We start from the raw sequence: 20,727 nt of genomic DNA, 5'->3' as shown, positions 1-20,727 counted from the left end.
AAAACAAAACCTGAAACTCCATCCTCCGCCGCTCGGGTACCTGAACCAGGGTCCCGCCCTCCCTTCCAACGGGAGGACGATGGGGGCGTGGCCGAGCGCGCGGCGCCCACGTGACCACTGAGAGCCGCGCGCAGCCAAGTCGCGCGATCTGCCGTCATATCAGCTTATGCCGCCGGTCCCTGATTGGCTGGCGCCTGCTGCCGCTAGGAGCTCGTACCTGGCTCCGCCCCTCCAGGCTTGGCCCGCTGGCTGACCACCGCCGGCCGCCCAGTGGCCCCGGCAGCCTAGGACCCCGCGGAGGCCGAATCGGCCACAAACCCTCTGGAGGTAGGAATGGCTGGAGGGCAGGAGGAGGAGATGGAATACACCTGAGCGGGACGGGCGAGGAGCGGGGAGGAAAGTGGGTGGGGAGCAATCAGCAGGATGGGTACAGGTGCGCCCAGCCCTTTTTTTGCCGACTAGCGGCAGGCGTGCGTGGAACGCCGCCTGAGTGTCAGGCTCTGGGCGGGCGCTGGGCTATCTCGGTGATCCGCAGCAGGGATTGGCAGGCAGCCGGGCGTCCTGGAAGCCGGCGCGGGCCGTAAGGCGTCGAGTGCGGGGCTCGGGGGACACCCGCTGTCCCGGAGATCTGTTAGGGGGGAGCTCTGCCGTGCCAGGGGAGGTTTCAGGGCTCCGAGGAGGCCTGCACGTGAAAGCAACAGGCACAAAGATAGGCGTGCAGAAAACGAAATGTCTGATGTTGGCTATTGCAGATCGCTCATGCAAGGAAGTCCGTCCAGCGAACCCTAATGCTTTACATTGAGATGGATATCCCTCTGTGTTGGGGGGATTTTTGTCTGATGTTGGCTGTTGCAGATCGCTCATCCGAGGAAATCCGTCTAGCGAACGCTAATGCTTTACTTTGGAACGGATATCCCTCGGTGTTGGAGGGATTTTTCTTTTCTAAAGGGGCAAAGAAATTAGGCTGTGACCTCCTGACCATTACAGCGCAAAGCCCAGTTACTGCAACGTAATTAAGATGGGAGGGCAACAATCCACGGTTTGAGAAGACTAAAAGGGAAGAGAACTAATCTATTAGGTTAGCATCGTAAAAGGAACACATCATGTCTGCTGGCATCCATATGTTATAGCAGAATGGATTTGGAGGTAGTATAGATGGGTGAAGTTCCAAATGTCAGTACGAAAATTTTCCAACCTGGAAAGCTTGTGGTAGCCAGATATTTTTAACCAAAACCTTCCAGCAGGTTATGTCTTTATATCACCGTCGTTGTGTGTGTGTGTGTGTGTTTAGGTTTCTAATGATAAGCATCTAAAAAAAAGATAAATACATGATCCTTGATCACTTAGGGAATGCTTTTCCATTCATTATGTAATGTAATTAGCATGAGATACTCAGAATTCCCCATCTGTATGTATACAAGTTGAGAGATAACAATGTAGAAGCTGAGAGAACAGACTCTGGAATATACGTCTCAGGAGTAACTTGGTACTTGACAAGTTATTTGAAAACTCCTGCCTTCAGTTTCGTTTCCCTATTTATAAAGTAGGTGTTATAGAAATACCTACTTCATAGGGTTGTGGGAATTAAGCAAGGTGATACATTAAAAATGCTTTTAAATAATACCTGGTTCTCAACAAATGTTAACTAGTATTATCAATACTTTTAAAGTAAAGCCAAAGTAATAGTAGACTCAGTTATTCTAGCCTGATTGTGTTTAATTAATAACTGTGTTTTGTGAAAAAGTTTTCTTTGTTTCTATAAAGGTAAAATAATACAAGCTTCTGTTTTAGTCAGGGATATTTAACTTAGGGTCTGTGGAGCCCCTGACCTAAGGAGGTATAAACGCCTTAAAATTATATGCAAAATTTTGTGAGTTTGTAGTCACTGAGAATTTAAAAAATTAAGGAGCTGAAGAGTTGAGATAGTGATGAAGAGGCAGTCGAACTCGGTTCAAGTCTTGGTTTAAGAACTTGGGACTTTGAGGGGCACCTGGGTGGTTCACTAGGTTGGGCATCTGCCTTTCGCTCAGGTCATGATCTCAGAATCCGGGGATAGAGTCCCATATCGGGCTCCCTGCTCAGCCGAGAGCCTGCTTCTCCCTCTCTCTGTCTGCCGCTCCCCCTGCTTGTGTGTGCATGTGCTCTCTCTCTTTTTTTTCTCTCTCTCAAATAAATAAAAACTTAAAAAAACCAAACAAACCGTGGGATTTTGTAACCAGACTGCATGTGTCTGAGTTCCAGCCCCAGCATTTGTTTACTTGATGATCCCAAGCAGATTACTTGAAAATTTTTAAAGATTTTATATACTTATTTATTTGAGAGAGAGAGAGAGCACGAGCTGGACGAGGGGCAAAGGGGGAAGCCGACTTCCTGTTGATCAGGGAGCCCAACGTGGGTCTCAATCCTGGGATTCTGGGATCATGACCTGAGCCAAAGGTATACGCTTAACTGACTGAGTCACCCAGGTGCCCCAGATTCCTGTGCCCAGCTTCTTTATCCGTAATACTAGTACCTATAACACTAGTACCTAACTCTTAGGGTTTCTTGGAAGTGTTAAAGGAGCTAATATTTATGGTACCAAGTGTATAGTAAATATTGATATTAGATATCATCATTTTTCAAAGAAAAATCAGATGACACCTTTTTCTCCCTTAGGTTAAAGTAGTTTTGACTCAGCTTTGGCCCCGTAACAGCAGTGATAAATAGCTCCTGTTTATTGACTAAATTCTCTTTCAGATGGTGCCCAAACACTAGGGACTTAGTCTCTAAACCTTAACAGTTCTATAATTTTACAGATGTGGGTTTGAATATAAACTTCAAATTTGAAATGCAATTTTGAGGTCATATTGTTCCTGATTTCAGAAGATTTTTTGTTAGATGTTAGAAAGTATAGTGATATATTTATGAATATTTAATATGTTCAACAAATAGAATTGAAAGCAAAATTCTAAAAACAGTTAAAAAAGGTTTTATTTCACAGTATCTAAACTGCCTCTAGATTGACTGAAGTACATTTCTTCCTCGCTTCCAGGCACTGGTTTACTGTAACAGCAATTATATCCGGGGAATATACAACTTAACACAATTAGCATGGTCTTCAGATAAAAGCAAAACTGAAGAGTTGCTTAAAGTTAAGGACTGAGATCTAATGAAAGTTATTACTTGCATCTGATATTAAAGGTTGAATAAATAAGAGTCTTAGTTACTATTTGAGTTGGTTTTGGCTGCATTGCCTGTCTTGTCTGTAGTGTATTGATTTCGGGCTATGGGATACAAGGTAACATCCAGATTAGGCTGTAAACTCTTAACCCATCTTTAGTGGTGTCACAGTATCTTTCTCCAATTGTTAGGTTGTTTCAAAATGTTTGTTTCCTTCTATTACTTTGACTACTTTCTTTGCTACATGATCTCTCATGGCAGTCTCTACTCCTTGTGACTTCAATTTCAACTACTACAAGCTCAGGAACTTCCGATTCATATTTGTATGTAGTCTACTGCTTATGTCTAAGAGTAAGCATAGACTTAAAGCTTATTAGTCTATGCTTACTTAGATTTAAGACCCAAACTGAATCCCTCATTCCTTATGCACCCCTGGTCCTGTGGGGACTACCAGCTACCAGCTCTCCCAGCATTCCCTCTTTTGATTATGGTGACATCACCATCTACTCAGGCCAGCTAAAATCTCACAGCCATCCTAGATTTATCCCTTGTTCACATTCCAGTATTTAATTGGTCATCAAACCCTGTGGGGTTTTACGTGCTAAATCTCCAGTGTACGGGCATGTGTGTTCTCAGAGCTGCTGAGCTAGTCTACCACAGGAGCAACCAAAGTAGTCTCTCTCTCTTCTGCTCATCAATGCTCATATTCCTAATGGAGTGGTTTCTATGAAATACAGGTCTGATTAGAACGTCTTTCCTGCTCAGCAACCTTTAGTAGCTCCCCATTGTGTATGGGGGAAGGTCAGATTCCCTAGCAGGGCAACAGCTCTTCACAGCCTGACACCAGTTTCCTTTTATCAGGTTTATCCTGGAACAGTTCCCCCCGCCCCCCCCCCCACTTCATCCCTGTCTCCCTGTTTGGCACCCACCAGCAACACCCAGTGAGTCATGAATGTACCATGACTTTTTTCCATGCCTTTGCAAGTTGTTTTTTATTTATTTATTTATTTAAGATTTATTTATTTATTTTAGCGGGGGAAGAGTCAGAGGGAGATAATCTTCAAGCCGACTCCGTGCTGAGCACGGAGGCTGACTTGAGGCTCCATCCCACCACCCAGGAGATCATGACCTGAGCCGAAACCAAGAGTTAGACACTTAACCAACTGAGCCACCCAGGTGCCCTGCAAGTTATTTGTTTGAAATGGCCATCCCTGACCTTTTCTTTCTAATAAAGTCCTTTAAAGCCAGAGTCAGCTGATGTCACTATGAAGCCTTCTACTATAAGCTGGGGCAGTTGTGTTGTCTTTTCCGATTATATAGAATTTGTGTGTATACCTTTATTATAGCACTTGTATTGATGTAATTGTTTCTATAGTTGCCTTACCTTTCAGATGGATTTAGACTCTATCTTTTCAATATTTGTATGCTCATTACCTAGTGTAGTGCTTGATACTTGTTATTTAAATGAATTAACAATGTATAATGAAGGATATATGTCAGTATCTGGCATTTGACATTAGTTAATTAAAACTTTCCATGACAGGGATGCCTGGGTGGCTCAGCTGGTTAAGTGACTGCCTTCAGCTCAGGTCATGGTCCCGGGGTCCTGGGATGGAGTCCCACATCAGGCTCCTTGCTCAGCGGGGAGCCTGCTTCTCCCTCTGCCTGCCAGTCCCCCTGCTTGTGCACTTTCTCTTTCCCTCTCTCCCAAATGAATAAATAAAAAATATTAAAAAAAAAAAAACTTTCCATGACAAAGTGAGGGAAAAAAATGCTTGCAACTCATATCACAAACAAGGATAAACACTCTTAATAAATAAAGAACTTCTAGAATTTGATTTTAAGAAACTAAAAACCCAGTGGGAAAATGGGCAAAGGATAAAAACATAATTTCACAGAAAAAATTATAAATTGGGGCGCCTGTGTTGCTCAGATGGTTGTGTCTGCCTTCAGCTCAGGTCATGATCCCGGGGTCCTGGGATGGAGTCCTACATCAGGCTCCTTACTTGGCAGGGAGCCTGCTTCTCCCTCTGCCTGCCAGTCCCCCTGCTTGTGTGTTCTCTTTCCCTCTCTCTCAAATGAATAAATAAAAAATATTTTAAAAAAACTTTGCATGACAAAGTGAGAAAAAAATGCAACTCATATCACAAGCAAGGATAAACAATAAATAAAGAACTTCTAGAATTTGATTTTAAGAAACTAAAAACCCAGTGGGAAAGTGGGCAAAGGATAAAAACAATTTCACTGAAAAAAATATAAATTGGGGCGCCTGGGCTGCTCAGATGATTGTCTGCCTTCGGCTCAGGTCATGATCTCCAGGTCCTGGGATTGAGCCCTGCATCAGGCTCCTGACTCAGCAGGGAGTCTGCTTCTCCCTCTCCCTCTCCCCCTCTGCCTCTCCTCCTGCTTGTGCTCTCTCTCACTCTCTCTAAAATGAATAAATAAAATCTAAAAAAAAGAAAAATATATATAAATTATGCTAAATATATGGAATGATGCTCAACCTCACTCATATTAAGAAAAAGATAAATTATATACTGAGATATAATTTCTTGGCTGTCAGATTAACGAACATCCTAAAGTTTGATGATACTCTCTTTTGGTAAGGTTGTAGGGATATAGGCACGGTCGTACACTGCTCTGGGCTTGCAAAGTGACGCAGCTCCTATGCAGAGCAATTTAACAGTATCTGCCAAAGTTACTGATGCATCTGATCTTTGTCATAGCTCTTCTGCTTGTAGAAATTTATGCAATATTGGATTAATCATTGTTGCATTGTTTTAAATTGCATAAGGTGAGAATCTATCCAAATGCTTATACATGAGTTAAACAGCAATGAAGCCACACAAAGGCACGTCCACAGTCCCGTAGCCACAGTTTCAAAGTCTGAAAAGCCCTGAAAAACTAGGAAGTTTTTGTTTTTTAAAGGCTGGCACTCAAACTCATTTGATGGCACAGGCTTTCTCCAGCTGACTGAGGTGCCCACTGTGTGTTGGTGCACCTGTCAGATATTCCTACCTCTGCTCTTTTCTGGGACTATTTTTGTTACTTTGGGTTTAATTGCAGACAGAAATATTGTTTTAAATAGTTAAAGATAGCCCATCTGAATAACAGAATGATTGGAAGCATCCGTCATTAGGAATGGCACAGACATGGAGTTTTTTTTAAAGATTTTATTTATTTGACAAAGACACAGTGAAAGAGGGAACACAACAGGGGGAGTGGGAGAGGGAGAAGCAGGCTTCCTGCTGAGCAAGGGGCCGGATGCGGGGCTCGATCCCAGGACACTGGGATCATGACCTGAGCTGAAGGCAGATGCTTAACGACTGAACCACCCGGGCGCCCCGTACAGACATGGAGTTCTTGTAGGAGCTTGTGCCTGTTGTCTGTGAGCTCTCCTGCTGAGGAGGACAGTGTGGGCATTACCACCCCGTGTGACTTAGAGACTGGAAAAACAGATTGCTGAAGTTTTACACCAGTGCTGAGGACCAAGAACAAATGAAAAAATGGGAAAGCACAGCCCAGGAGAGAAAATAAAGATCCTAACCATGTTTGTTTGTTTGTTTGTTTGTTTTTAATTAATTTATTTATTTGCGAGAGAGAGAGAGAGAGAGAGAGAGAAAGAGAATGAGAATGAGAGACAGCATGAGAGGGGGGAGGGTCAGAGGGAAGAGCAGACTCCCTGCTGAACAGGGATTTTGATGCAAGACTTGATCCTGGAACTCCATGACCTGAGCCAAAGGATTGCTTAACCAACGGAGCCACCCAGGCGCCCTTAACCATGTTTTGATTAAGTGGATTTGCCAACAAGAATGTAAATAAGTGCCACTGATTGCTTTGTTGATTGGGAAACAAGCACGGATATATCATGAAGAACTGCTCCACTGAGGACAAATGTTAGTGTTAAGACGGGAGGATTCAGAAAAATAGGAAGCCATGTAGTGAAAAATGTCTGAAAGTATGGTGAAAACGATTCTGCTGATCATGAAACAGCTAAACATAACCCTGATGAATTAGCTAAGATAATACCAGATGACAGCCTGAGTGCTGAGTAAATTTGCAGCGGTGTGGAATACCATGGTAGTAGCATATTGTTAAATTGGAGCTGCGCCACTTGGCAAGCCCATAGCAGTGTAGGGGATCATGCCTATTTCCTTACAACCGTACCAGCAGAGAATATCATCAAATTGTAGGATGTTCATTAATCCAATAGCAAAGAAATGATATCTCAGTATATATTCATGTCCACAGTGTTTGAATGAGCCTCACAAAATACCTCGGCAAAAATCTTCAGGCTAATTCACTAACACATATAGGTGAGCCAAGCTCCAGGCAGGCTGGACTGAAAGCAATTGAAAATTTTAAATTATTCCCAGACAACTCGTTTGTGCATTCTCCGGGAACTGTTACAAGTTTGCAGTTGCCAGCCCCCAATCTGGAGTATTGACTGGGAGAAGAGGAATAAGTGTATTCTAGTTCTTAAATGTCAAGAATCTGTCCCCTTTTGTTCTGTCGATTTTATTGTTATGTTAATCACCATACATTACATCATTAGTTTTTAATGTAGTGTTCCATGATTCATTGTTTGTGCATAATACCCAGTGCTCCACGCAGAACGTGCCCTCTTTAATACCCATCACCAGGCTAACCCATCCCCCACCCGCCTCCCCTCCAGAACCCTCAGTTTGTTTTTCAGAGTCCATCGTCTCTCATGGTTCATCTCCCCCTCTGATTTCCCCCCCTTCATTCTTCCCCTCCTGCTATCTTTTTTTTTCCTTAACATATATTGCATTATTTGTTTCAGAGGTACAGATCTGTGATTCAGCAGTCTTGAACAATTCACAGCGCTCACGATAGCACATACCCTCCCCAATGTCTATCACCCAGCCACCCCCTCCCTCCCACCCCCACCACCCCAGCAACCCTCAGTTTGTTTCCTGAGATTAAGAGTTCCTCATATCAGCGAGGTCATATGATACTGTCTTTCTCTGATTGACTTATTTCACTCAGCATAACAGGGAGTGGCCTTTCCTTCTGTCACAAGAACAGATAGTCCCTGAGGTGGCGGCATAGATCCATCTAGCAAATTTATCTTTAAGTCTCAGCACTGAAGGAAAACTCTCTGAAATCAGAGTCCTTTTAGAAGAGATGTACCGCTGAAACTTGTAGCCAAAAGAGTAAACATCTGAGTATCTACTGCCCTGCGTTCCACATCTTTAACTACTTGCCACGTTGCCGTAGGAGACGTTGGAAAAGAACACAGAGATGGCATTAGATCTACATGGATGCCATTTATCAGCTGGATGTTAGAGAAAAAAAAACTTGGTGGGCCTCAGTTTCTCTGAGCTTTGATGTCCCCGTGTATAATATGAAGAGATTGGACTAGAGGTGATATTTAAGATCCCTTCTGGCTCTAACAATGGCATTTCAGGGATTCTGGTAGCTAGCCGCAGAATTATACTATAAGTGTTTATTAAAGCAGGAACTTCTTGTATAATTTTTCCAAGTTTTTTGCATTGAGAACTATCAGCATGGGTAAATAATTGTTGCACATGTTTATCCTTTAGGGGCTAAGATGGATCTTGTACTCAATGCTGCAGATTATTATTTTTTTACACCGTACTTCTATCCAGCCTCATGGTCTGAGGATGACATCTTCCGACAAACTATTAGTCTCCTGATTGTAACAAATCTTGGTGCTTATATCCTTTATTTCTTCTTTGCAACACTGAGTTATTATTTTGTCTATGATCATTCATTAATGAAGCATCCACAGTTTTTAAAGGTAAGTGATTTTCTTACCTACTTTTTAACTACTGTTACAGTAAAAATAATAGGAATTTGTGTGTGAGATTTTCAAATTAAACTGGTTATAACCATTAAGTAAAAATTTTTGCAACCAGCCTCAGATGGGTTAGATGTTTTTGGTAGGGCTGATCCCCTCTCTCCTTCTCTTAATTTAAACAAATAAATGAATCCAACTTTGTTTTTTGTTATTTGGTTTTTTTAAATTATAAGCCTTGTGTCTTCCTAGATACATAGGAATGAATTTCTTTGCTAATAGTGATGAATAAATAAATGCACACATTTGTGTAATTGTTTTAATGTTTGACTTTCACCAACTGAAATATGTTTTTACTACATACCCATTTTTTGACTAGATAGGAGATTGTAGATTTGTTTACAATCATTTTTCTATTCCAGTTATTTGTATTTATCAGTGACTCCCAAACTGAAAAAAAAATCAGTGGAGGGTTGGGGATGGACCTTATTTGTGAAAGACATGATTAATCCATAAATAGAAATCTAGCATGCAGATTTTGTGGGAAAGAGAGAAAGTTTCAGAATTTAAAGTATCTGTTGCATTTACTCTTTACAAAAGGAATGTTCTTACACACTCATTCCCACATACTACCATTTTCACAGAAACAGTTTGGCGGCAAGCTCCTTCATATAAAAGAGATTGTAAAAATCCAAGACAATTTTAGGCTGGTTTTTGTTTCACCCAGATTTTGTGATTTTTAAGGACTGGCCATTTCATTTTCAGAATCAAGTCTATAGAGAGATTACGTTTACTGTGCAGTCGTTGCCGTGGATTAGTATCCCCACTGTGTCACTGTTCCTGCTGGAGTTGAGAGGTTACAGCAAGTTATATGATGACATAGGAGAGTTTCCCAGCGGTAAGTTAATAATAGGAACGCCAGGCACACAATGGTTTCTCTAAAGAACCGATCTGCCTCTTTTTTTCTTTGAAAGTAATCACAAGTTGTTTAATTGTTTTTAATGCTCTGTTTTTATGTATTATGTCTTGCCACATACATACATTTCCTAAATCAATTTTAAAGTATTGGTTGTAGATGGAATTGTGCCCAGGGAAGGCTGAATATGATCAGAGAGACCTTTGCATTCATTCACTATTCTCTTTATTGAATTCAGACTCTAAAAAACAAAACAAAACAAAAAACTCAAGTCGTACATGATAATTAGAAAAAATCAGAAAAGACAGAGTTTTAAAATCCACTATCCTGCTACCTAGAAACTACCTCTTTTGACATATATCTTTCCACTTTTCTATGCCTGTCTACTTCATTATTTGTTACAAAAATGAAGCCCTGCCATATAAACTGGTTTGGACTTTGATTTTTTTTTCTTAGTCGTATATATGCCCATATTTTCATGTCAGTAAATATTGACATTATATAGTATATTATAGTATCACATTGTGTAGATATCCATAGTTTATTTAAATGATCCCCAATTTTTTAGACCTTTAGATTATTCCTTTTTTTCTATTATAGATAGCCCTGCAGTACCTAAACTAAATTTTTGTGAAATTCTGACATTATTTATTGAAGATACATCTCTAGTATCTAGTATTAGAAAGTAAGAATAGTAGTTAACATTTATTGAGTGTTATTACATACCAGCTACAGTTCTAAGCTTTTCACATGTATCAGTCTGTTTTATTCCACATCAATTCTATGACATGTTCCTTTTATAGGTGAGTAAATTAATGTACAGTAACTTGCCTAGGTCATTCAGCAAGTAAGTGGTGGATCTGGGACTGGAACCCAGGCCTGCTTGCACCAGCACACCTGTTGTCCAAGTAAGAGGTTAGATATTTAAAGGAAGGAACAAAAATTATACAGTAGGGTGATGAATTGGCTAGGCCTTGAAAAGTGGATAGGATTATGAGTAAAAATAAAAGGAGAAATAGTGTTCTAGATACCTGGAACAGAATAAGTCAAGGTACAGAGGTATGACTTTCAACATGTTGGGAGGACATTGAGTAAACCAGCCTGCTTAGGACAGGAACAGGTGAGGCTGGAAAGGTGAGAAAGTGTTGGGTCATGGAGTAAATGCTAGGCTTGCGGTATTTACTGGAAAATAAAATTCTAAGCAGGAAAATAGTATGTAAAGATATGTTTTATGGAAAGTAATATGAAGGAAAAATAAATGGTGTTATTTATGCTCAGAGATTCAAATAATAAAGATGCCTTAAGTGTATGCTTTTTCTATCTCGAAATTGCCTTCGTAGTTTAAGTTCAAGTTTTTATGGGAGGGAAGTGAGGAAAGCAGCAGATACCAGGGAGTTAAGGGAGATTAATTTATAATGTATTGCATTAGCCAAAACAGTTTATAGTGTTTGAGTCTAAGCTCACGTTTTGTGCACTTAGATGGATAAGTACCAAATAAATTCTGGTCCTGGGAGCCAGATCTTGATTCTGATACGTCGTGTTATCTCTCCTAGGCTGGGTTCGCCTCTTTGTCAGTATACTGTCCTTCCTCTTTTTCACTGACATGCTGATCTACTGGATTCACAGAGGCCTTCATCATAGACTTGTGTATAAGGTAGAGTCATTTTTAGGGGAAAGAGAAAAAATATGTACATTTCAGCAGTGTATGGTTACAAATTCTGTTTTCTAGTTTGTTTGTTTTTAAGATTTTATTTATTTGAGAGTGAGCACACAGAAGCAGGGTGAAGGGGCAGAGGGAGAAGCAGACTCTCCACTGAGCAGGGAGCCCGATGTGGGGCTCGATCCCAGGACCCTGAGATCATGACCTGAGCTGAAGGCAGACGCTTAACTGACTGAGCCACCCAGGTGCCCCCAAATTCTGTTTTCTATTTCCAAGAATTTCCTCTAACTTATTAAATACCTGAGTAACCATAGTCCTGACAGATACGGGTTCATTTTGTTTGTGTTCTTTATGGGTCTGGAGGGGCTGTGTTAACACGTTATGTTTTCAGGCAAATGGGTGCATTTTATAAAGTGATTTTGTGGAATTTAAAGAGACTTTTTTAGTTATGTCATTTCTACAACATGAGCATGAAAAGCCAGGTTGAAAAGTAAAGGTGGTTCTTAATTGTGTTCTTTTCTTCTATAGCGCATACACAAACCCCATCATCTCTGGAAGATTCCTACTCCATTTGCAAGTCATGCTTTTCACCCTGTGGATGGCTTTCTTCAGAGTCTACCTTACCATATATACCCTTTTATCTTCCCATTACACAAGGTGGTCTACTTAAGTTTGTACATCTTGGTCAACATCTGGACGATTTCCATTCATGATGGTGATTTTCGTGTTCCCCACATCTTAAGGCCATTTATTAATGGCTCAGCCCATCATACAGACCACCACATGTTCTTTGACTATAACTATGGACAGTATTTCACCTTGTGGGATAGAATTGGAGGCTCGTTCAAAAATCCTTCCTCCTTTGAAGGGAAAGGACCACTTAGTTATGTGAAGAAGATGACAGAAGAAAAGTGCAACAGCCATGCAGAAAATGGTTGTAAAAATGAAAAATTATTCAGTGGGGAGTTTACAAAGACTGAGTAGATTGTTGCCCTGTTATTAAATATTATGAAATATTTTTAATAAGGAAAAATAATCTACATACATACAACCAAGAGACACAGCAAGCAAATGGTATTTGAGAGTCTGTATTGTGGGTACTGCTGAGGAATGATCGTGATGTAGATCAAGGAAGGAATGCTGTTAACACCGACATTTTAACCTCATGTTTACCATGCTAGGTGTTAGTCTCAAGGACAAGTCGTGTCTCTGTAGCCAGCATATCTGTAACTTGTATAGCCTCAACAACAGTTTTTATAAAGATAGAGAATAAATTATTGAGGGGACTAGGTTATGTCCTTTTGCCTTAATCCACCCATATTCATTAAGAAAAATACATTGTGCTTGATAATACCAAGACTAAGCATCATAACAAAGAAATACTAATATAAACATGGTTCCTTGTTTCAGGAATGGTTAAGTCTTCAATGTTGGTACGATGATGACTACCTGTAGTATTTTGTTCCAGTGGATACATCAGTGTGAAAAAAAATCTGATATAACGTATTAGTGGCCAAGTAAATAACCTAATTAATAGCAGGTGTAATAAGATTATCATCTTCCTACACATAGGAAGCTTATTCTCTGGGGACATTGTCAAATATTAACATTTTACTGATGAAAAAATAAATTAGAATTTTAAAAAATACTGATATTACCACAATTTAATACAGATCTGGGCTTATTTAAAGATTTTGATGGTTATTATTTTAAACCATTATTTAATAAGATTATGTGAACCTGAATATATTTAAAAAGGGAAATTTGATGCCCAGATAATATATTTGACACTACTGCTTTTTTAATTAAGTGGATGCACTGCACTTTTGATATGTTCAAAATTACAGTCTTATAATTTCCTATAAAAGGAAGTAATTGCCAAATATTTAGGCCGATCACTGAAGATTAGTTTTCTGAAATCTTATTTTCCCTCTTCTCCCTTCACCTTTCCCCACTTTCTGTGCAAAAAGATTTAACAAATAGTTTCATAAGGAAATGTTGTGTGTTGTAACATAAGTATACTGGAAAAACGTGGGTTGAAAAAGGCATTCTATAAGCTATTTATGTAAAATCAATAAAAGTTGATTATTACTGTTATTAAACTGTATCAGTTAAGTATTGTAACAGCACAAAGTATTCTTTGTACAAATTTTGTGTCAATTTGAAATCACAGAAATGATGTGGATTTTCAGAACTTTTAAATGTCCCCAAATGTTCGATGTCAAGGGGGTAAGAAAGAAGGGGGTATCACATTCTTTTTATATTTCATATCTTTATTAGATTTGAGTGTTTTAGCAAGAGACCAGTCATAAAATGTAACGCTTGGGATCCAGAAGAAAATATTTTTTTCTGAGTCACTATTACAGTGTTGGGCTACTTAAACATACTAGAGAACCAGTTGGTGTTTTGAAACTGATAGATACAGCCAGTGATTTCCACTGACCACCGCCCCCCACCCCCGCCGCCGGCCTCCAGTACCCTGCTTTGCCCCCCCCAAAAAAGGAAATTAATAAGTAAACTTTGTTTTCTGTGATAATGACAGCTGATATTCAAGTTTTCTATTTCCTCCTGCTCATCTTTGGTGTAGTGTATATGTTTCCAGGAATTTATCCATTTCTTCCAGGTTGTCTAATTTGTTGGTGTTTTTCATGTTTTCTTCCTTGTGTTTCTATAATGTTGGTTTTGTTATTTCTCCTCTCTTATTTGTGATTTTCTTTATTAGGGTCCTTTCTCTTTTCTTTTGGATGAGTCTGGCTAGAGGTTTATCAATTTTACTAATTTTTTCAAAGAACCAGCTCCTGGCTTCATGCATCTGTTGTATGGTTTCTTTTAGTTTCTAGATCATTTGTTTCTGCTCTCATCTGTATTTCCTTCCTTCTGCTGGCTTCAGGCTTCATTTGTTGTTCTTTTTCTGGCTTCTTTAGGTGTAAGTTTAGGTTGTTTATTTGAGATTTTTCTTGCTTCTTGATGTAGGCCTGTATTGCTATACACTTCCCTCTTAGGACCCCTTCTGCTGCATCACCGAGGTTTTGGACTGTTGTGAATGACAGCTAATATTTATTGAGCTTTTACTCTTGATCAGGCACTGTTACAAGTCCTTGACATGAGGAAATTGGGATGCAGTTGCATGACTTTTCCGAAGTTTTTCTCTCTCGTAAAGCCCAATGTGGATGTTTCTCGTCAGTGGGCAGCTTTCCATGGTCATTCTGAGACCCAGGCTCCTTCCATCTTGGGGCTGCCTGTCTCTTAGTTTCCAGAGTCTTCTTTGTTGGAGGAGCCCACAGGGGGAGAGGGCCCGAAAGTCCTGCATATCCCTGACCCATGTTCCTTTGGACAAAACTTTGTCGAATGGCCCATCTCAGATCACCAGAGATTCTGGGAAATATGTCTTAATTGTGCCTGGGAGGACAGGGCAACCGCTTCCTGGAACAGCTAGCCAGTTTGCCGTGCTCACATAATTTATTCTTCTTTTGGGGGTCCCAGTAAAGGCTCTGAAGAGATGAATGAGCCCCCAGAATACTTCAAGTTATCCATCCCCTGGATGTCTTGGCGCCTTAATTCCATTACTCCAAGTATGAGTGTTAGTTTCCTCTAGATTCTTACTACTGTGTAGCTAATAGAAAAGAAGGGACATAATGTATAGAGAGAGGAAAGCTTCCTAAAGATGTTAGTAATAATCCAACTAGTCTCTGCCCTCCCTCCTTTCTTCTTAAATTCTAGTCTTACTAGGCAGTATTATGCTAAGTGGTCCTGCAGTGTTTCTGGAACTCTACTGCATTGTCCCCGTCTCCATTAGAGGAATTCAGACAGTATTTGTGCAAGTGAGGAACATCAAGTGAAAGGCTTTTCCCCTTGACTTGGAAACCTTTTATAGTTCAAGATCAGAAGGGGAAAGTCAAGATTACATTCTCTACTTTTACGGTAGAAATCAGGAAATGGAAGGAGGTGGTACAAGAACACATTTCAAAAACCCAGACACTTGGATTGGGTGCCGTCCTGTGCTTTGCGTCTGTTCCTCGTCTGCCTGCCTCTACATGCCCATGCATTTCCTACTTCTCATTGCCCTGGCCCACGTTTCTTTCTCTTCCCATCTTCAAGAAGTCAGGGACAGACCTGGCAGAGAATTCCGAGTGCAGGTTTTGATGCATGGAGTCTGCAGGGCTGGCAGGCTATTTAGATAGAGATGGTGTCTGGGGAGAAGGGGGACAGTAGGGAGACAAATCAGAACAAAGATTTGGGACTGACCCAGACAGAAGAAAAGTTTGAGGCCATGAGATGGCCGAGGAGAGCGTGAAAAAAGATAACCAAGAAACAAGCCAATGTAAGGGGTAAAGAACTTCCTTTCCCTGTCTTCACACCTTCTTCAAAGTCAAAAACCTTGACTGGCAGTCTTGTATCAGAGTTACTGCTGTCTGTCCTCCAACACTGTTAAGTGCACCCTAGTTACTCTAGACCCCAGATTCCCTCAAAGTAGAGACCGTATGTGAATCATCACTGTATTAAACTGTGTGTCCTTAAAAGACACGGCTGGGGTTTGATAAATACTTTGCTGAAGGAACTAATGGAAGTGTCATTCTCTTCAGGAAACATTGAATGAACCCCTACCAGGTGCCCCACACTGCATGAGGGGCTGCAAATACTTCTGTAGACGCTTCATCACCGCCTTTTTAACCAATAATTCACTTCTTACTTATTCATTAGCTGACATTTGCTGAGTTCCTGGGAGGAGTCAAAGGGAAAGTAAAGAGGAATCAGATGGGTCCTCACCAAGGATGGACTATCTTTTTTTCCCCCAAAGTCCCGCCTCCACTGGGAACCAACAAAACCCACCAGTACCCTGGATTCTGACCGTTCGGGAATCAGTAGTATGAGTACTGATCAGAGGATTCATTGAATCTGTGCGCGGTTACTACATAACAGTGCTCTGGATACAGAAAGAAGAACAAATAGATCTTCACAATTATTGGTTGATTACACCAAGAAATGACAAACCAGGCAGGACAAAGCTATAGCTTCAGCTGGGGTGTAATTTGCCCGAGAAGAATGACAGACACTAATTGCCTTGGAGTTAAACAGTTCTGAGTCCTGGCTCTGCCACTTGCTGATTGCATGACCTTGGTTTCTCTATCTGTAAATTGATGGGAAATCCTGCCCACCTAATAAGATTAAATAGGTTAGAAACACTCAATTAAATGTCAGCAGAGGCCATTCTTCATGTAAATTGCGCTCAATGCCTCTGCTTTCTAGGTTCAATGATTATTGTCATTACACCTAGGATAGGCCCTCAGTGGAAATCAATTGCTGGGAGAAAAAAGCCCCTGGGTCCTTTCAACCTTAACACTGGGGGGGGAAAGACGGGGTGAACTAGAAGTAGGGGGCAGAGGAAAATCGTAAGTAAAACCAAAATTGATACATGATCTACTGTAAATTTTTTATAAGAATTTTAAGAGAGCTAAATTATTTGTTGCTAATTTTATTTTAAAAATGCACTGCTGTAAACCATAAGGCCAGTTTACAAGGTTTTGAGGTAAAGCAGAAGAAACTTAACTTCCCTGGAAATTAAATTTCTTCAAGGCAAGAAGGACGTGTGTGAACTGTGTTATTGAGCTTCATTGTCAAAGCAGAGTTTTGGTATGGAAAGAAAAATACTTATAAATACTTAATACTTCATTAAAATACACTTAAGTCGTAGTGTTTCTCAAATCTAGGCTCCACCTCTTATTAAAATAGAAGTACAGTAAAATTTGTACAAAAGTAAGAGAAATTATGTTTTCAGTTCTTTGATCAACAATTAACTCAGAAGTCTGACGGATTAAATACTCCTAAACACTTAACACTGTTTACATATTTGATTAATCACGTTTTCTTAAACATTTGCTAAGAAATTTAACGTATTTGATTCATCCCCTCCCCAAAAGGCACACTTATGTACTCAGCACATTTTTCTGAGCTCCTTGACAACTCAGGATTCAAATATCCTCAAGCATACTTAAGCCACAAAATAGCATAATGATATCCAGAGTCCATCACTCAACTTTAAAAATATTTGTACTATAGACTTTCATTTACTTCTTGTAGCATTTGGTGATCTCTTTATTTTAAAATTAGAGTTTTACACACCAAGCCATTTAGTTAGAGGAACACCTTGGCTTCCCAACCAAGGAAAGAAATAGGACCCTGGAAACGTAGTGCACATTCCAAAACATTTGAGAGCAAGTGCTGTGATGACTTTTGTCCACCCCTTCATTAGGATTTCTTCCTTTTAGTCTACTTAATGGGAGTATAATTGATAGACAGTAAAATGTACTCGTTTTCAATGCATGGTTCAGTGAGCTTCTACAAATGTGTACACCACGGAATCACCAGCCCAAGGAAGATACAGAACATTTTCTTCACCAGAAAAAGTTTTATCTTCCTTTGCAATCTCTCCACAGCCCTAGGTTATCACTGACTTACTTTCTGCTTCTGGAGATTAATTTTGCCTGTTCTAGAATTTCTTATAAATTGAACCAGATAGTATGTACTCTTGTGTTTAGCTTTTTTCTTTTTAGCTTACATGCTTTGAAATCATGGTATTGCATATATCTGTTCTTCGTTCCTTTTTATTGCTCTTCCATTGAATGTATTAGAATTCATTTATCCGCGTGTCTGCTGATGGATATTTGGGTTATTTCTAGGTGAGGTTATTATGAATAAAGCTGCTACAAACAAGCAGACAAGTCTTTGTATGGATCTATGTTTCCCTTTCTTTCTGGTAAATATCTGTTGGTATAATTGCTCGGTCCTAGGGGAGATATATATTTAATTTTATAAGAAACCGTCAAAGTCTTCTCCAAAGTGGTTGTACTATTTTACAATCCCACAACGAATGATGAGAATTCCATTTCCTCCACAGCCTCACCAACACTCTGTATTGTGGGTCCTTATTTGTAGCCATTCTAGTGTTTATGGAGTAGTGTCTCTCCTTGTGCTTAATTTGCATTTTCAATGACTAATGATGTTAAATAGCTTTTCTCATGCTTTTTGGCTGTTTTGCATTTCTTTTGTGAAGTATCAGTTCAAGTTGTTTGGCCACTTTTTAGATCAGGTTGTTTTTCTTTCCATTATTGATTTATAAGAATTCTTTCCATATTGGCACAAGTCCTTTGTCAGATATATGTATTACAACTGTTAATTCCAATCTGTAGCTTGCCTTTTCATGTCCTTAATTGTGGAGGTTTTTTTTAAGATTTTATTTATTTATTTGACAGCACAAGCAGAGGGAATGGGAGGGAGAGGGAGAAGGAGATCCCCCCGCTGAGCAGAGAGCCTGATGAGGGACCTGACCCCAGGACCCCGGGATCATGACCTGAGCCAAAGGCAGGCACTTAATGGATTGAGCCACCCAGGCGCCCCCTTGTGGTTTTTAAATCAGAAAAATTACTTAATTTTGATTAGGACCAGTTTATCAATTTACATCTTTCATAATTATTGCATTTTGTGTCCCACCTAAGAAGTCTTTGCCTATCCAAAGAAAGCTTGGACTTCTTTTTGTGGGGAGATTTTTGACGATGAATTCAAATTCTTAATAGATACAAGGCTTTTCATATTTTTATTTCTCCATTTGTCAGTTTTGATACACTGTTTTTCAAGAAATTTCTTCTCTTTCACTTAAGTTTTCAAATTTGTTGCCATAAAGTTGTTTGTACCATTCCCCTATTATGCTTTCAATGCTTATACATCTGTCCTGATGTTTCTTTTTTAGTTCCTGATACTGGAAATTTCTCCTTTCCTTGCTCAGTATAGCTGAGAGAATATACATGTAATTGATTTCTAAAGAACCAACTTTTGGCTCTGTTGATTTTTTTCTATCGATTGTCTTCAGTTTTGTTAATTTCTTCCTCTTTTTCCTTTTATTTATCCTGGTTTAAGTTGATCTCTCTGTCACTCTCCTCTCCCTCTCTTCTTTCTTCTGCCCCCTCCCTCTCCCCTCCTCCAACTTCTTAAGGCAGAAGCTCAGATCACTGATTTAATTTTTTTTCCTTTAAAAATACAAGCATTTAAAGCCACAAAATTGCCCCTAAGGCCTGCTGTGATTGTATGCCACAAAGTTCAGTATGTTGCATTTTCATTATTGTTCCATCCCAAGTATTTTCTATTTCCAGGGAGATTTCTTCAGTGACCAGTGATACGGTGGTCTTGTATTATGTGAGCTTAGCTGAGCCAGAACTGGGTTTCCCGGAAGTACTTTGCTACAGAGTTCTAGGTTAGCCTGGCTACCCACGTCGTTCGGCGGCAGATCCAGAAGGCAGAAATGGAGGGGCACCTACGTTACTCTCCCTGCTTGGAAAGAGGGCGCCGTCTGTGAAGCCCTGTTGCTGCCCAGTCATGTTGTAACTCACCTGCTGGCTCACCTGGTTGGCCTGTGGCAGCATCTGGGCCCACGGCAGCCACAGCTCCCCTCTCAGACCCTTCAGCTTCTCCGGATTCCGGGCCCGATGTGTGGTTAAGCCTCTGACGCGCCCTCCGCCTCAAAGTTATGAAGGGACGACAGAGGTGCCAGTCTACCACCACGATTTCCAGCAGAGCCCCCCCAAGTTATTGGCTGGCCTCTGGCACCCCCTGATGTCCACCTCACTTACCTTTTCTTCCTGACTTCCTCCTCCGCAGATTTCAGATCCCAACACCAGACACAGAATCGGTCACCTCATACACACTGTGTGACCAGCTTTCCCGGTTACCTGTGGTGAAATCCTTGCTCTCTTGATGGAAACCTGATAAAGGATTTGGCTCTGGTAGTGGTTCTGGCGGCCAGAATCGTAAGAATAGGATTCTAGAGACTTTTCAAATCACTCTATGGGATACCTGAAGCTAATGGTTGTCAACCATATTTCAATTAAAAAAATTTTAAAAAGGAATCCGTTCTCCGAAGTGGTGCTGTGTTAATCTGCAATTGCTTCTCTGATTTGATTAGCTTTAAAGTCTTTAATGACCCTGTTTCAAAAACGAAGGGGGATATTGGAAGTCCATGACATGCAGTAGCAAAACAGTTGCTTAAATGATCGCTTGTAGTTACCTGTAATCAAGGGCCTGCAGAAGGCAAGGCTCTGGAGGGCCAAGTATTTGTGGCACAGAACATTTTAGTGGAAACTGAGGTTAAAAGGGTTGGTTGATTGCTTCTAAGTGTGCTAAGGAACTCAGGCAAAGATGATACTGAGTTCATGACTTTAA

The 20,727-nt window shown here is 40.4% G+C and overlaps 1 protein-coding gene across 1 annotated transcript; it reads left to right on the top strand.

Annotated features, from left to right (window-relative positions):
- The first annotated feature begins 235 nt into the window (after window positions 1–235).
- Window positions 236–20,414, top strand: SC5D (sterol-C5-desaturase). Its single transcript, XM_028125912.2, has 5 exons — window positions 236–327; window positions 8,727–8,944; window positions 9,707–9,839; window positions 11,411–11,511; window positions 12,046–20,414. The coding sequence occupies exons 2-5, from the start codon at window positions 8,735–8,737 to the stop codon at window positions 12,499–12,501; spliced, it is 900 nt and encodes a 299-aa protein (XP_027981713.1). The 5' UTR covers window positions 236–327; window positions 8,727–8,734; the 3' UTR covers window positions 12,502–20,414.
- The last annotated feature ends 313 nt before the right edge of the window (window positions 20,415–20,727 follow it).

The sequence above is a fragment of the Eumetopias jubatus genome, unplaced genomic scaffold (genome assembly GCF_037043125.1).
Source record: "Eumetopias jubatus isolate StellerSeaLion01/CBP00866 unplaced genomic scaffold, mEumJub1_p1.0 scaffold_13, whole genome shotgun sequence".
Taxonomy (NCBI): Eukaryota; Metazoa; Chordata; class Mammalia; order Carnivora; family Otariidae; genus Eumetopias; species Eumetopias jubatus.
Note: the sequence above shows the minus strand (reverse complement) of the source record. Positions and strands in the feature narration are given on the sequence as shown.

Coding starts and splice junctions, on each gene's coding strand:
- SC5D (XM_028125912.2), top strand. CDS start 8,735: ATGGATCTTGTACTCAATGCTGCAGATTATTATTTTTTTACACCGTAC. Junction 9,840..11,410: donor CATAGGAGAGTTTCCCAGCG/GTAAGTTAATAA, acceptor TATCTCTCCTAG/GCTGGGTTCGCCTCTTTGTC. Junction 11,512..12,045: donor ATCATAGACTTGTGTATAAG/GTAGAGTCATTT, acceptor TTTCTTCTATAG/CGCATACACAAACCCCATCA.